Below are 18,189 nucleotides of genomic sequence, written 5' to 3' on the forward strand. Positions count from 1 at the left end.
GAGGATCAAAAACTGGATTTGCAAAATTTCTAGACACGCAATCATTATAAAAATACCCATCTGAACCCCAATAAGGTAAATTGTGGCATCAGATAAACTGTTTCTAAAATGGCATGATACACATGAGGAAGTGGAGCAAGTTGAGGGAATTTTCTCCTCAACAAACCAAGATAAGCTCCAAGGCTGGGGCACAGACCAGTAGACAATAGACCAATGGTTGAACAGAATTAGACTGCCCGCAAAGAGACTCAGACCTCTGTGGCTACTTGGTAATGACAAAGGTGTTATGGTAGGTTGCAAGATAAAGAATCAACTCTTGGGTAAATGATGCTGGAAAAACATTACCAGTGAGTATATTGTCAGTCTCTTGGCAGCCTCACACATCAGTCCCCCTTCCAGGGCCCTCTGTTTTGTTGCTCTCTCTTCTCAGCTGTCTGTCTCTCTTGCTCTCTTTCTTGTTAATTTAGACTTTTCTCCCTTTATTTTGGTGCACTCTCTGGAGTGAGAAAAGGCTTGTGTTTACTTCACAATGTTTGAATGAAAGAAAATTAAGCAGCATATATCTTACTTTAAAAAAATAGACCATTTTTATAGACTAATATATAGCTTTTATCTTCTTTGAAATTTTGATACAGTTGCTAATATTTCAGAATGTATTGAAAAGAAAGTCCAGTAATTTCTTTTTCTATGTGACAGTAAGAACATAGCATTAATTCATTATGAAAAAAAAAACAAAACAGGAACTAGATATGAGAAATGCTTGTTTGTGTGTACAGGTATGTCTACAGCATGTAAATTCTGGGTTCAGGATTTCAACCATCAGCTCTGTTTGAGAATCAGTGGCCCTACTTTCATCATACCTAATATTGAAAATGTTTCCCGGGGAAAGTCATTTTATTGTTTTTAATAGAGTTTTCTCAAGAAAAGGTATTTTCCCCAGTACCAGCCCTCCGTGTACTATGCTTTCACGGATACCATTTAATGGAGTGCTTTCTCATTGGAGGCACAGTAAGAAATATGGCGATGGTGGCAGCAGAATCCTCAGCCTCAGAAGATGATTGTTGGGAGCATCTCCTGGGCCCTGGAGCACAGTTGCCATGGTAACTCTGCTGCTATGCCAAGGCCGCATCTCTTAGTGGGAGGAAAGAAGCTCCCCTGCCAGTAGCTACGTGGGATTCTGGCAGCTGGAGAGAACGCCGAAATGGCGCACTGCTTCCCCAGATGGGAGTTCTGAAAGCCTTCTTTAAAAGCCAATAGGCAACTCAGACCTCGCAGAAGAGTGGGGCGATCAGAATCCAGCCCATTACGAGTGCAAAATGTGCATTAAAAGTTTCTTACTTTGAGTAAAAGTTTTGGGAGGATCAAGACTGAAAATGGGGCTTCCCTAGTAGCTCAGTTGGTAAAGAATTTGCCTGCAGTGTGGAAGACCTGGGTTCAATCCCTGGGTAGGGAAGATTCCCCTGGAGAAGGGAAAGGCTGCCCACTCCAGTATTCTGGCCTAGAGAATTCCATGGACTGTATAGTCTATGGGGTTGCAGAGTCGGACATTACTGAGTGACTCTCACTTCACAGGACAGAAGTGGAAAGATTATAACCTGATCTGACAGTAAAGGAGGTTTAGAGGAATTGGTACTTATCCATAAGGGTACCGTCAGTCTGAGGGATTTAAGTGACAGCGTTTAAATAGAAAGTTAAAGAAATATTTCTGTTTAATTTGGAGATTTTAAGCTTGTCTGGAAATGCCTGTTAACTCAGGCTTGTCCATTTGGGTTTACTCAGTATTGAAATTTCTCTCATGTTTTTCTAAATTTAAAAGGCAGTTTTCAATGAAAGCTATACTTAATGTTTGGGCTTCCCTGGTGGTTCAGATGGTAAAGAATCTGCCTGCAGTGCTGGAGACCTGGATTCTGATCCCTGGGTGGGGAGGATCCCCTGGAGAAGGGAATGGCTACCCACTCCAGTGTTCTTGCCTAGAGAATTCCATGGACAGAGGAGCCTGGCGGGCTACAGTCCATGGGGTCACAAAGAGTCAGACGTGACTGAGTGACTCACACTTTCACTTAATCCTTAATACTACACAGACCATGGCACAAAGAGCATCTCCCCTCCCACCATATGTATAGAGTCTAGGCAACCAGGCTTGGTTGCTTGTAGGCTAGAATTGGTCCAACTAACACACAACAGACAAAACATGAAATAAGCAGAAACTGACCAGAATTAGTAACAAAATTAATCAGAAATTCTTTTTTTGCCACTTTATTTATTTTTTAATTGAAGGATAATTGCTTTATAGAATTTTGTGGTTTTCTGTCAGACATCAACAAGAATCAGCCATGGGTTCACCCATGTCCCCTTCCTCCTGAACCCCTTCCAGTCTCCCTCCCCATTCCACCCCTCTAGATTATTACAGACCCCCTATTTGAGTTCCCTGAGTCATATAGCAAATTCCCATTGCCCATCTATTTTGCATATAGTATTGCGAGTTTCCATGTTACTCATGGCAATCTGGTGACCACCAGTGGGCTTACCACTCCCTTTGGTCTGGAGACAGTCACAGTATATCTTTATTCTGTTAGAAGCTTGAGGGGTGGGATCAGCAAAGGTAACTCCTATCCATGAACTTGGTGTTTGGACCCTTTCCTGTATATTTGACTCCTGTTCCTAAGGGTTTCGTGGATACTTTAATCGGACACCTCAGTGTCTGCAGTAGACATGCCATACATTTAGACCCTTCAAGAAAAATAGGGAGAGAAACTACAAAGGACAAGGATTTGAGATCATGGGGCTCTTGGGGACACTTGCCAAAATTAAGAGTAGCTCTTCTTTGGGTCGGTACCAATTTTAGGTTTTTTCTTTATTTTTAAACAGTCCAAAGATTTTTTTTTTTTTTTGCTACCTTGTTAATCTCTGCTCAAAACTGTGTTCAGTGACATTCAGATACTCCACACACTGGTCTCACCCATCTGCCAGTGAAATTTCTTCCTATCACATGAGGTGGCAAGATGTTCTAACCTTTCCTACCTAACCACACTGTGTGCGTGTGTGCGTGCATGCACGTGTGTGCTGTGTGTATCATGCGTGTCGGGGGAGGAATGTTCAGGAAATAATTTGGCCTGTGCTAGCAAGAGCTGTGGAAGTGGGAAGGTGTTCAAACTCATTTTCTTAACTTCTCTTGGGACAGATAAGATGATCCATAATTCTCTTAAGGAGGCTAGTTCAATGAACAATAAAACAGCAGACTAACCCACCCTCTGAATGTAAAGTTACCTCACACAGAAACTTTGCAATCACTGCATGGTTCATATGTAGCTTATAAATATAAACACATTATAGATAAGACACACACAGATCTTCCCATGAATTAAGTACAGCACATAACAATCCATTGTCCAATATTATTTGTTATTAGTTTCTTGATTCATCATAAGTTCATTCATAAGTTCATAAGTTCATCATCTTATTGATGAAAAGTCAATACATGGAGAGAGTTTGAGGCATTTCAGCATTACAGAAGGAAATTTGATCCACAATTTCCAAAAGACGATAGGTAGCAGGAAATTTTTGAAATAGGATATGTGTGGGGAAGCAGTGGGGAACAGAGGTGAAACTGATACACAGAGTTCCTCTTTGCTTGTTGCACATCTGACCTGAACTTCCCTTTCTCAGCAGTGGCTGAGAAACAGCATCTCATCAGTATTTCTTGTGGCAACACATATATACTTAGGCATTTCTAGTTAATTCCTTAGAAGAACATATCTGAGTTGACTAGAGAGTTCTGATACTTACTTTGAATATCAACAACCAAGGTTAAGTGATGTTTCAGACTAGTTTAAAACCATCTTTGGAAAATGGAAGACTAAAATGATGAAACTTCAAAAAGCAAAAGTAATTACTGTGGTCAAACGATTTTTGGAAACCATAATGCAACACAGTAATAACTAATATTTATAATACTTACCGTCACATCCAGTAATGACAGATGTAACATCTACTGAGTAGTTACTCTATGTCATGCACTATGTTCTGTTAACTCATTCAATGCTCACAAGAACCATTTGAGTCCGTTTTATTGTCACTCTTTTACAAATGATTAATTCAGAAGAATAACCTCGCCCTGAAACACAGAGGGGTGGAGTCCATAACCCATTCCGGTCTCTCTTTTCTAAACTCAAAGGGACTCTAAAGTAATGTGCCTTCCTACGTGCAGTACCTTCCTGCATTCTCTTCCACTTTTAATGAATGCTGGTCAACGTTCACTAAATTGGATTCAAACACAACTAACAGGTTTTGACTCACTGTGTAAAAGAAACAGGCCCAGGGAGTTGAAAAGAATAAATGTCATGGAAATAAAAACCAAAATGTGAAATTTGAGAGCAATACAGTCAAGATAAAATGATATGCACGTTTCAGTTCAGTTCAGTTCAGTCACTCAGTCGTGTCCAACTCTTTGCGACCCCATGAATTGCAGAACGCCAGGCATCCCTGTCCATCACCAACTCCCGGAGTTTACTCAAACTCACATCCATCGAGTCAGTGATGCCATCCAGCCATCTCATACTCTGTCATCCCCTTCTCCTCCTGTCCCCAATCCCTCCCAGCATCAGGGTCTTTTCCAATAAGTCAACTCTTCACATGAGGTGGCCAAAGTACTGGAGTTTCAGCTTTAGCGTCAGTCCTTCCAATGAACACCCAGGACTGATCTCCTTTAGGATGGACTGGTTGGATCTCCTTGCAGTCCAAAGGACTCTCAAGAGTCTTCTGCAACACCACAGTTCAAAAGCATCAATTCTTCAGCGCTCAGCTTTCTTCACAGTCCAATTCTCAATCCATACATTACCACTGGAAAAACCATAGCCTGGACTAGACGGAACTTTGTTGGCAAAGTAATGTCTCTGCTTTTGAATATGCTATCTAGGTTGGTCATAACTTTCCTTCCAAGGAGTAAGCGTCCCTTAATTTCATGGCTGCAATCACCATCTGCAGTGATTTGGGAGCCCAAGTAAATAAATTCTGACACTGTTTCCCCATCTATTTGCCATGAAGTGATGGGACCAGATGCCATGATCTTAGTTTTCTGAATGTTGAGCTTTAAGCCAACTTTTTCACTCTCCTCTTTCATTTTCATCAAAAGGCTTTTTAGTTCCTCTTCACTTTCTGCCATAAGCATGGTGTCATCTGCATATCTGAGGTTATTGATATTTCTCCTGGCAGTCTTGATTCCAGCTTGTGCTTATTCCAGCCCAGCGTTTCTCATGATGTACTCTTGCATATAAGTTAAATAAGCAGGGTGACAACAGACAGCCTTGACATACTCCTTTTCCTGTTTGGAACCAGTCTGTTGTTCCATGTCCAGTTCTAACTGTTACTTATTGACTTGCATATAAGTTTCTGAAGGGGCAGGTCAGGTGGTCTGGTATTCCCATCTCTTTCAGAATTTTCCACAGTTTATTGTGATCCACACAGTCAAAGGCTTTGGCATAGTCAAGAAAGCAGAAATAGATGTTTTTCTGGAACTCTCTTCCTTTTTCCATGAGCCAGAGGATGTTGGCAATTTGGTCTCTGGTTCCTCTGCCTTTTCTAAAACCAGCTTGAACATCTGGAAGTTCACGATTCACGTATTGCTGAAGCCTGGCTTGGAGAATTTTGAGCATTACTTTACTAGCGTGTGAGATGAGTGCAATTGTGCAGTAGCTTGAACATTCTTTGGCATTGCCTTTCTTTGGGATTGGAATGAAAAGTGACCTTTTCCATCCCTGTGGCCACTGCTGAGTTTTCCAAATTTGCTGGCATATTGAGTGCAGCACTTTCACAGCATCATCTTTCAGGATTTGAAATAGCTCTACTGGAATTCCATCACCTCCACTAGCTTTGTTCACAGTGATGCTTTCTAAGGCCCACTTGACTTCACATTCCAGGCTGTCTGGCTCTAGGTGAGTGATCACACCATCGTGATTATCTTGGTCTTGAAGATCTTTTTTGTACAGTTCTGTGTATTCTTGCCTGTATAGTGAAGATTAATTATTATAGGAAATCTGGGACTTCCCTGGCAGTTCAGTGGCTAAGACTCTGCATTCCCAACACAGGGGGTGTGAGTTCAATCCCTGGTTGGGAAACTAGGATCCCACATACAATGTGGTGCAGCAAAAAAAAAAAAATGGAAATCCTATTTGGGAAGGAAGGGCTTCTGTAATTTTGGGGTAAAAGAGGAAACCCCCAGGTGAAGTAAGCCTTCTCTTGCCTGTGGAGGATGGTTGCTAGTTAAGGAACTTGATGTGTATACTTTCCAGGACACCATAGGACTGGACTTGTGTGGTTGACCTGATGTCATCTATAAATGCAATACTGCATATTCCTTTAAGTTTGAGAAAAAGTTTCATTAGATTAACATGGATTATTAATTTCTAATTTTTTTTCTGTTGGTCTTCTGCAGGGTGTTTCGAGTGCTGTATTAAATGCCTGGGCGGCATTCCCTACGCCTCTCTGATCGCCACCATCCTGCTCTACGCCGGGGTTGCCCTGTTCTGTGGCTGTGGTCATGAAGCACTTTCTGGAACTGTCAACATCCTGCAAACCTACTTTGAGATGGCCAGAACTGCTGGAGATACGCTGGACGTCTTTACCATGTAGGTCAACCTGGTATCACTTCTCATTTTGAGAGTCTGTGTGCTCAGTGCTGTGTGTTAAATGAACAGGGGTCTAGAGATAAGTGAGGCAGTATTTTACAGACGAAAAAATACTTTTAGGGAGGGTGAAAAGCATGTCCTCTTGGACATAATGATAACAAAATTTTCAGGAAAAGTTGAAATAATGCATGTTTATCTAAAATATACTGGCACTTAAGATTGGAGAGAGATTGGTCATAAAATAAGAAACATAACAAAATATATGTGTGATAATGTCCCCCCAAAACCATACACACACATAATGATTAAAAGGAGGTAGTTGTTGATTAGACACTCAGATAGGAAGGTAAATTATTTAAAAATAGTCCCTAACTCTGAAGCATCAATTTAGAACTTCGTCAATGTCACTGACAAATGGAAATGAATAAATAACAAATTTTAAAAATAATGAAAAAAGAGATAAGGAAATTATATCACTTATATTTCCCAGTGTAACTTTATTTTACAAATTCTGAAAATTCAGCGTTATCCATTAAATTGAATTTTTTAAACCTGTAGTAGACAGTTTATCGATTAACACTGAATCAGGTATATAGCATGAATTGATCCTTGAGAGTTTATGAATGATACTCATCCTTTGTGATATAATTAAACTATTTGAAAATGCTTTGGATTATTACATGTTGGTTTGCAAAGAGCCTTAAGCAAATGATTCCATAGATATATTTTAATGTGACAATACTGACATTTTCTTTTTAGTTTTATCTCAGCCTACACTGGACAAAATATGTTTTCACTGTGCATTATTTTAAGCTACCACAGATGTCTTTAAGATCTACAGATCCTCTATATTTAGGCTACATCCAAAGTGCTAACTTTTAGTTATAGAAGTTTGCAAGAAATAAGAAGCTTAATAAGTGGCACGGAATGATTGACTGCATAAATCTACTGAAAACCAGTTGCCAGCATGTTTATTTGACATTTAGACACACACCTTTATAGATCACAAACCTTGACAAAAGCTCCGCAGGGTGTACATGTGTGGGTGCAGCAGAAGAATCAGAGGTCATATGCTAACTCCGGAACTTTAACCTTGACCTCTTATATTGGGAGTGAAATGTGAAATCAATAATGCATCTTTGGCATGAGAAGAATGCCATTTAGATTGGAATAAAAGCAAGTGCTCAAGTTCTCTCTTTTCATATTTCAAATAACTAAAATCCCTTATCCTAAGCCCTGTGAAGCTAGCAAATGAATTAAAGCCTCTTCCTGTTGGCAAACAGCTCATGAAAACACAGAGGGAAGATGTGTACCAGTACCTCCTGGGTATGATTAAACCAGGAGGTACATCCAGGGTCACATAGTGGCTGAGAAGTGGTAGCGTTTTCAAAAGTCAGAGTTTTCTAAAGAACACATGGGCTCCTTAGAATGTAGTGATTTGCCTGTCAGTGAATGTGCTTAGACAAGGCTGGTAATGAACCTCCGATTCTGAGATGCTTACAATCTATGTTGTTCAGTTGCTCAGTCGTGTCCAATTCTTTGCAACCTCATAGACTGCAGCACACCAGGCTTCCCTGTCGTTTACCATTTCCCTGAGCTTGCTCAAACTCATGTCCATCAAGTCAGTGATGCCATGCAACTATCTCATCCTCTGTCCCCTTCTCCTCCTGCCTTCAATCTTTCCCATCATCTGGGTCTTTTCTAATGAGTTGGCTCTTCGCATCAAGTGGCCAAAGTGTTGGAGCTTCAGTTTCAGCATCACTCCTTCCAATGAATATTCAGGACTGATTTCCTTTAGGATTGACTGGTTGGATCTCCTTGCTGTCCAAGGGACTCTCAAGAATCTTCTCCAGCACCGCAGTTCAAAACAGTTCAATTCCTCATTGCTCAGCCTTTTTTATTGTCCAGCTCTCACATCCATATGTGACTACTGGAAAACCATAGCTTTGACTATACAGACCTTTGTACACAAAGTAATGTCTCTGCTTTTTAATATGCTGTCTAGGTTGGTCATAGCTTTTCTTCCAAGAAGCAAGCGTCTTTTAATTTCATGACTGCAGTCACCGTCCGCAGTGATTTTGGAGCTCAAGAAAATAAAGTCTATATTCACTTATTACACTATATTACAATCTATATTCACTTGCTAAACCTCAGTCTTCTTTTTTCAAGAACAGTTACTTTAGGATTAGTGCTTATTTTGCTATTTGGGCTATTGCAAATATCAAGTATGGAAATATATTTAAAACTCCTTGAATTTATTATACTTCTACCATGTACTTGTTTTCAAATATTCACATTTTTTTCAAGACAATCTTTAGTCTGGTTTGTTTTTTAATTAATTCACTTAGCAAATACTACAGGGTTATACTCTGTGCAAGTCATTGTGCTAATCTTTAGGGACACAAAGTAGTACAAGACAAATTATTTTTCCTCTTGTACTGACATAGGAAACATATATTAGCAAAGCGCCATTCACATTAGACTCAGTTCAGTTCAGTTCAGTCACTCAGTTGTTTTCGACTCTTTGAGACCCCATGGACTGCAGTACGCCAGGCCTCCCTGTCCATCACCAACTCCTGGAGTTCACTCAAACTCAGGTCCATTGAGTTGGTGATGCCATCCAGCCATCTCATCCTCTGTATCCTCTGTCGTCCCCTTCTCCTCTTGCCTTCAATCTTCCCCAGCATCAGGGTCTTTTCAAATGAGTCAGTTCTTCACATCAGGTGACCAAAGTATTGGAGTTTCAGTTTCAGCATCAGTCATTCCAGTGAATATTCAGGACTGATTTCCTTTAGGATGGAGTGGTTGAATCTCCTTGCAGTCCAAGGGTCTTTCAAGAGTCTTCTCCAACACGACAGTTCAAAAACATTAGACTCAATAGATATGAATCAGATAATGGTAGTTAGTACTTGAGCTGATTTCGAGGATGCATCAGGTTAATGAAGTAGAGAGAGTTGAGAAGCTGCAATAATTGACACCACATGGCATTGGCACAGACATACATATAAGAACTTATAACTACATACAAAATTATGTTCCTACTCACATTTTTACCAGAAATTTTTCAGATGGATTTAAAGTTAAAATTTAAGAGTAAACTAATCTGTAAAAGTACAGATTTAAATGGGACTTCCCTGGTGGCTCAGACAGGAAAGAATGTGCCTGCAATGCAGGAGATGCAAGTTTGATCCCTGGGTTGGGAAGATCCCCTGGAGAAGGGAATGGCAACCCACCCAGTATTCTTGCCTGGAGAATCCCATGGAGAAAGAAGCCTGGTGGGCTACAGTCCATGGGATCACAGAGTTGGACATGACTGAGCGACTAACACACACACACACACACACACACACACACACACACAGATTTAAATATAAAGTTTTACTTCTTATGGAGCAAGAAGTATGTAAACAATGTAAGAAATTTCAAGAATATATAGATTTGAGATAATAAAAATTAAATTTTACTCATTAAAGTATTATAAAAAGTTAAAAGATGTTTAAAAACTGAGAAATATATTTACCACTTACCTAACAAGATTTCCTAATTTTAATAGAATAAATTCAAGAAAAGGATACATATTCTAGTAGAATAATTGGCAAAATATAAAAACATGTTTCTTATAGAATGCAAATGACTAATAGCTTGTAAATATATGTTTATCCATACCACTAAACCAAGAATATTAATTAAAATGATAATGCATTGCTTTTAAACTATCAGTTTATTAGAAAAGTTAAATGGTAATTCTCAGTATTGGGAAACAGAGAAACCCTCTTACTGGTTATCCATGCATTTTTAATTTGGCATGAATTTTCTGGACCCTATTTCACAATACATACCTTAAAATTTTCTAGGAATTTATCGCAGAGAAATAACCTACACTGCCCAAGGATTTATCTTAAATGATGTTTGTAATGGTGGTGCGTAGCTTCCTATTACTGCTGTAAGAAGTTACAACAAATCCAGTGAATTAGAAAAACACATTTATTATTTTTTAACATTTCTCGAGGTCAGAAGTCTGAAATGGATCTCACTGAGCTTATTGAAATGGGGTCAAATCAAGGGATTGGCAGGACTTCACTCCATCTGGCGGCTCCAGGAGAGAATCCACGTTCTCACTTGCTCCAGCTTCCAGGGGCACCTGCATCCTTGGCTCAGGGCCCCCTTCCCTCTTCAAAGCCAGCCGTGGAGCATCTTCAGATTTCTCTCTGCATCTGACCCTGATTTTCCTGCATCTCTGTTTCACTGATCACTAGGACCTTGTGATTATATAACACAGGATGACCTCTGATGAGCTAGTCCATCCAAAGCAGTGTGGAACAGAAGCAGAGATTATTCATGGTTTTCTTGTGACTGAATTGGAATGCCTCAGAGAGTAGTATCCTGGGTTTGGGACTGTGACGCTTACTTCTTAATGAAAAATGCACCCATTCCTACTTCTTAGGAATCTTTTTAGGGAACACAGTAGTTTTACTGAAATAACACATATTGAAATAAAGACAATCAGTAAGAGGTTGTCGGGGTGCACTTTTTAGGTTTTGCAAAAATGATCTCTAGTCTCTGAATCCAGGAGGATGCTTTGCCTTTCGGCGCCTATATATTCTCATGTCCCAGGTTGCTGCTTATGCTCACCTGGATCCTTCTCACAGTGAAAAAGAGGGGATCAGAAGTATCTCCAGAAAGAACTGTACAGGCATATTTACTTTGCTCATATATCTTTACCAAAATATTGGTAAAAAGTTACCAATATTTTTATGCTTAGAAAGTTTTTACAGGCAACAGTTGTTACAAGAGGGAAAAAAAAAGCAATCTTGGCTACTGCAATAGGTTAAAAAACAAATGCTTCATTCTAAATACACCAACTTCCTAATCCCTAAAACCCTATAAATATTACTTTATGTGGCAAAAAAAGTGAATTTTGCCTTATATGGTGTAAATGGTTTTGAGTTAGAGATCTTGGGAAGAGAAAATTATCCTGCAGTATTCAGGTAGGCACTAAAAGTAACATATATCGTTTTGAGAGACAGGCAGAAGATGTTTTGAGAAAAACTCAGAAGTCAGTACAGAAATCAAACATCACCAACTAAATGATAAAAATCAGCATCACTGCTAATTTTGTAGCATCAGATGGACAGAGTTATCACCTACCTAGTATGTAGCCAAGAATGAATAATCTGAATCTAACTACGAGGATACATCAGACAAACCCCAGATGAAGAATAGTGTATTTAGTAAGGAGGGAGTGGGTTGTATTCTTCAGCAATGTTAATGTCCCGAAGACAAAGACAGGCTGCGGATGTGTTCTGAGCTAAAGGACGCTAGGGAGAAACACGGCAAATGAATGCAGAACTTGCCTCTGGACTGGATCCCACGTTGCAAGGGGGAAATGCTCTGGGTCAGTCCAGCTAATAAAATTAGAATACAGATGATAGGTTTGACACAAGTACTCTATCAACATTATATTTCTTCTTAAATTTTATTTTAATTGGAGGATAATTGCTGTACAATATTCTCTTGGTTTCTGCCATGCATCAACATGAATCAGCCATAGGTATACATATGTCCCCTCCTTCTTGAGTCTCCCTCCCACCTTCCATCCCATCCCATCCCTCTAGTTTATCACAGAGCACTGGGTTTGAGCTCGCTGCTTAAAATAGCAAATTCCCACTGGCTGTCTATTTTATCAACATTATAGTTCTTAAGATCGATCATTGTACTGCAGAGAATTTCTCTCCATTCAGATAAAATTATCCCAAAAGAGAAAAACACAAGGTAAATGAGGGAAAATGTCATAAAGTTCATAGATCAAGGATTTATAGGATTTTTTTGTACTATTCGTTTTCTGTAACTTTCTTTAAATGTGAATTCAGTTCAGTCGCTCAGTTGTGTCCCACTTTTTGCGACCCCATGAATCGCAGCACGCCAAGCCTCCCTGTCCATCACCAACTCCCGGAGTTCACCCAGACTCACGTCCATCCAGTCAGTGATGCCATCCAGCCATCTCATCCTCTGTCGTCCCCTTCTCCTCTTGCCCCCAATCCCTCCCAGCATCAGACTCTTCCAATGAGTCAACTCTTCGCATGAGGTGGCCAAAGTACTGGAGTTTCAGCTTTAGCATCATTCCTTCCAAAGAAATCCCAGGGCTGATCTCCTTCAGAATGGACTGGTTGGATCTCCTTGCAGTCCAAGGGACTCTCAAGAGTCTTCTCCAACACCACAGTTCAAAAGCATCAATTCTTCGGCACTCAGCTTTCTTCACAGTCCAACTCACACCCATACATGACCACTGGAAAAACCATAGCCTTCATTCTCAAATAAAAATTAAAATATATTTTAAAATAGGTCATTTTAACCTAAGCATTGTGTGGAGAAACCCATACAAGTTTGGTTTAACTAAACTCTTCAAAGTGTTAGTGATGTCAAATGGGATCTGAATGTTGAAATCCTCAGATTGTTTCACATGTATGATGGTCTGATGCAATTCACATCATCTGCTTCATTGCCCATGACAAAGAGAATTGTGGAATATTTAGATTGTTCAGACAGTGGGAATCACTGGTCACTAAACCATCGCTCTGGTACACTGATGCAACAAGTTCATTTATGCTATGACATATTTGTTTTAATATTGTCATAGCATCCAAAGTTTCTAACTCTCCATCAGTGTAAGCGAGCTTCCTATTCACTCTTTCCCCCTTTGTATAAAGGCAATAGCATCTGTCCTTCATTTCTTGCCACCCTATCTGTTACACTCACTTTAGTTACTGAGGAGAGTAAAAATCAAGTTTGGCCAGTGAAATGAAGAGAAATTCTCTTTCAAATGCATATGAAGACCACAAACACAGAACTGCAGCTAATATGTATATCTCGCCTCATACCATGGCTCCACAACCACTAGTTTTGGTTCTAGAGGCAGAAAACTGATTAATTTGTGATTTTTAATTTCCAAAAGGTTTGGGGGTTCCCATACAATATCTAGAATAACAACAACAACAAAATCCATCTGCAATTTATAGACAATACGTATTTCTCTCCCCCTTAAATACATGGGCACTCAATTGTCAGAAGAGAAAAAAATACTTTCCCATTTCTCTGTGGAATTATTCTATAATTTGCCTCAGGCCCAGTTAATTCCATCACATAATATTCCATTAGTGATTCTGCCTTAAAAGTTTAATTGTCAAAATGATAACTTAGCTATAAAACCATAATTTTTCAATTATTGTCAACAGAAACTATTAGTGATGAAACCATCACAGTAAGTGTGACATAAAACATAATTACAATTGACTATAAGAAAAATATGAGATTGTTACTTTATCAGAAATGAATGCATCATTAGCCATAAAGCTTTCTTCCTCTTGTAATGTCGTAACGTCTTAAAAACTCAAGTGTTTTATATCTAAACCTTTGTATCTGCTATTTTGTCATAATTTTTTAAAAATTATATGGTAATTATCCTACTTATCAAATCATCTCAGCAAAGTCCAGTATGATCCACTACTCACCCAGGGCTACCTTGGTGTGAACCAGGGGAGAGGGGATGGTGCAGTGGAAGAGGAAAAACTTAGAAACATGAGAAACCAACAAATCCTGGAAGGGGCAGAAGAAAATGTACAAGCATTAGGCATATAAAGCAACAATGTTTAAAAAATCCAACCTTCATCATGAACATAAATATTCCATAGCTTTCGTTCCAAAGGACCCTGAGCACGTGGGCGTCCACTGCTGTGGATCAGCCGTGAAGAGTTGTTGAACTAAATCGTTTGGTCTTTCCTTCCAGGATTGACATCTTCAAGTATGTCATCTACGGAATTGCAGCTGCCTTCTTTGTGTACGGCATTCTGCTGATGGTGGAAGGCTTCTTCACAACCGGGGCTATCAAAGATCTCTACGGGGATTTCAAAATCACCACTTGCGGCAGATGCGTGAGCGCGTGGGTACGTTCTCTGTTTGCACTCAGAGCTTCATGCAGGTTTATTTCAGTAGCACTCTGGTGTTTGTGTTCATCTGCCAGGAATGGAAGTAATATATATTTTTTAACACAGTAACATTGCCTCCTGTGATGGCTATTTAAAATCGTGATGATATTATTTTTTTTTTTTTTTAAATAAAATATTATCTTTTATTATTTTAAAAGATAATAAATTTGATTATTTAGTCAAAGACTTTATGAAAAGGATTAACACCATTACAACCAAAGGTTAACTCCATCACATGTAGCCTAGGAAAAATGTCAGGCATAAGACAGCTCTTTAGAAATACACATACACACTATATTGTATACATACACAAATAAACCATGTATTTCTCTTTGTTCCGTAAAAGTATTTCATTAGATATACATTCAGTTCAGTTCCGTAGCTTAGTCATGTCCGACTCTTTGCGACCCCATGAATTGCAGCATACCCGGCCTCCCTGTCCATCACCAACTCCCGGAGTTCACTCAAACTCATGTCCAACGAGTCGGTGATGCCATCCAGCCATCTCATCCTCTGTCGTCCCCTTCTCCTGCCCCCAATCCCTCCCAGCACCAGGGTCTTTTCCCCTAGATGTCCATCAGCAGATGAATGGATAAGAAAGCTGTGGTACATATACACAATGGAGTATTACTCAGCCATTAAAAAGAATACATTTGAATCAGTTCTAATGAGGTGGATGAAACTGGAGCCTATTATACAGAGTGAAGTAAGCCAGAAGGAAAAACATAAATACAGTATACTAACGCATATATATGGAATTCAGAAAGATGGTAACAATAACCCGGTGTACGAGACAGCAAAAGAGACACTGATGTATAGAACAGTCTTATGGACTCTGTGGGAGAGGGAGAGGGTGGGAAGATTTGGGAGAATGGCAATGAAACATGTAAAATATCATGTAGGAAACGAGTTGCCAGTCCAGGTTCGATGCATGATGCTGGATGCTTGGGGCTGGTGCACTGGGACGGCCCAGAGGGATGGTATGGGGAGGGAGGGGGGAGAGGGTTCGGGATGGGGAACACATGTATACCTGTGGCGGATTCATTTTGATATTTGGCAAAACTAATACAATTATGTAAAGTTTAAAAATAAAATAAAATTGGAAGAATAAAAAAAAAAAAAAAGAAAGTGAAAGAGGAGCATGAAAACATTGGCTTAAAGGTCAACATTCAGAAAACGAAGATCATGGCATCTGGTCCCATCACTTCATGGGAAATAGATGGGGAAACAGTGGAAACAGTGTCAGACTTTGTTTTTAGGGGCTCCAAAATCACTGCAGATAGTGATTGCAGCCATAAAATTAAAAGACGCTTACTCCTTGGAAGGAAAGTTATGACCAACTTAGATAGCATATTGAAAAGCAGAGACATTACTTTGCCAACAAAGTTCCATCTAGTCAAGGCTATGGTTTTTCCAGTGGTCATGTATGGATGTGAGAGTCGGACTGTGAAGAAAGCTGAGTGGTGAAGAATTGATGCTTTTGAACTGTGGTGTTGGAGAAGATTCTTGAGAGTCCCTTGGACTGCAAGGAGATCCAACCAGTCCATTCTAAAGGAGATCAGTCCTGGGTGTTCTTTGGAAGGACTGATGCTAAAGCTGAAACTGCAATACTTTGGCCACCTCATGTGAAGAGTTGACTCATTGGAAAATCGTGATGATATTATTTTCTAATTTAAGATTATTACATGTGAAAATTCAGGTTCAAATTCTCAAATCATGTGCAATACAACTCGTTTTGCTTCTGGAGGCAGCAAACTGTTGACTGATTTATATTTTGTTTTTCCCAAATGACCCTGGGCTTCCCATACAATGTTTAGGATAATAGAAAAATCCGTCTGCAATTTATAGATAAATGCATGTCTCTCCTCCTTAAATATATGTCTCGATATTTTACTGTAAATTTGGGTGGAAACTGTAATTTCTGTTTAGTTTTCATGTAAGGTAAGAATTACCCTATATTATACTTATTTAGGTTTTAAATTCTTATTGATATTTAATGGTAAATCAAACTTACAGTCAAGAGATAATGCAGTGCAGAAAATTTAAGCACAAGAGATGAAAATTAAGAGTAATATGGTTTAAAGTACTCTCATATGTTTATGCAGAGTAATTTTCACAAACTTGGGAGCTTCCTTTTTTTTTGGGGGTGGCATTCAATTTATTTATTTATTTATTTATTTTATTATTGTTATTATTATTATTTTTTTACTTTACAATATTGTATTGGTTTTGCCATACATCAACATGCATCCGCCATGTGGCAGATGCATGTCGATGTATGGGAGCTTCCATTTTTAACTAACATTTTTTCTTATTTCCTAATGTTATATGAGAATATATATTTAATTACAGCATATATTTCCTATTATGTAAGGTGTCTCTAATAAGGATGGTGTAATTTATTTCAGTCTTACAGAAAAGTTCGAAGAAACCAACTGTTTTCTCCACCAGCTTGTAAAAGTGGTATTATTTGCTCAGTGTCCACAATGATAATAACACGAGAAAATAGTTTGCCCATGTTACAGGTATTTGTTGTCATCTCTGCAATAATTTCTTTTTTTTTTAAGCTTTAAAGTATCCAATACTTTAATTAAAAACTGGATAACTCTATCAAATCATTGTAGATGCTAAAAGCAAATAATACATAATCTGTATTTAACAAAGGCATGATTTAAAAAAAAAAAACTTTGATTACAAAGTTATATAACACTTTTTAAAACAAAGTTATTTACATATTTTTCAAACCTTCTCAATGCTTTTATTTGATATACTTGATCAAAGAATGAACATGGTTTATTAAACTGTCCCACTATGGTTGTGGTCATATCACATGTAGGCATATCTGATGTCTCTTGGAGATATTTTTTATGAAGTACTTTTCAATAAAGAAGAGAGGGCTTTTGACCTACCACCTACTTTTCTTTTTTTTTTTAATTTTATTTTATTTTTAAACTTTACAAATTGTATTAGTTTTGCCAAATATCAAAATGAATCCGCCACAGGTATACCTGTGTTCCCCATCCTGAACCCTCCTCCCTCCTCCCTCCCCATACCTTCCCTCTGGGTCGTCCCAGTGCACCAGCCCCAGGCACCCAGTATCATGCATCGAACCTGGACTGGTGACTCATTTCATACATGATATTATACATGTTTCAATGCCGTTCAAGGCTCTTTTGGAGGACACTGTTTATTGTAATAGCTCAGTGTTAGGATCAGCAATATCAGATTACAGACCCAAAGGAAGTTAAGCTAAAGATCTTGGATTAATAAGTAAGATATGAATATTCACTGGGCCAATTTTTAGTGATACGTAAGGGATTTCTCTATTAAGAAGGGACACTGTGATTTTAGGTTCACTTGTACTCTGCCAAGGGCTCCTCTGGTGGCTCAGCAGTAAAGAACCCACCTGCTGATGCAGGAGACGTGAGTTCGATCCCTGGGTGAGGAAGATGCCCTGGAGAAGAAAATGGGAACCCACTCCAGTATTCTTGCCTGAGAAATCTCATGGACAGAGGAGCCTAGCGGGCTACAGTCCATGGGGTCGCAAGAATGGGACCTGACTTAGTCATTAAGCGGCAACAAAT

General features: G+C 39.0%; 1 protein-coding gene across 2 annotated transcripts in view; it reads left to right on the forward strand.

Annotated features, from left to right (window-relative positions):
- Window positions 1-18,189, forward strand: part of GPM6A (glycoprotein M6A) — a 256,929-nt gene that overhangs the window by 209,009 nt on the left and 29,731 nt on the right. For both annotated transcript variants that reach the window (XM_070364150.1, XM_070364151.1), the window contains exons 2-3: window positions 6,431-6,623; window positions 14,407-14,563. In XM_070364150.1, coding sequence (XP_070220251.1) covers window positions 6,431-6,623; window positions 14,407-14,563 — 350 coding nt within the window. The remainder of the gene's footprint in view (window positions 1-6,430; window positions 6,624-14,406; window positions 14,564-18,189) is intronic.

Source organism: Bos mutus, chromosome 27 (genome assembly GCF_027580195.1).
Source record: "Bos mutus isolate GX-2022 chromosome 27, NWIPB_WYAK_1.1, whole genome shotgun sequence".
NCBI lineage: Eukaryota > Metazoa > Chordata > Mammalia > Artiodactyla > Bovidae > Bos > Bos mutus.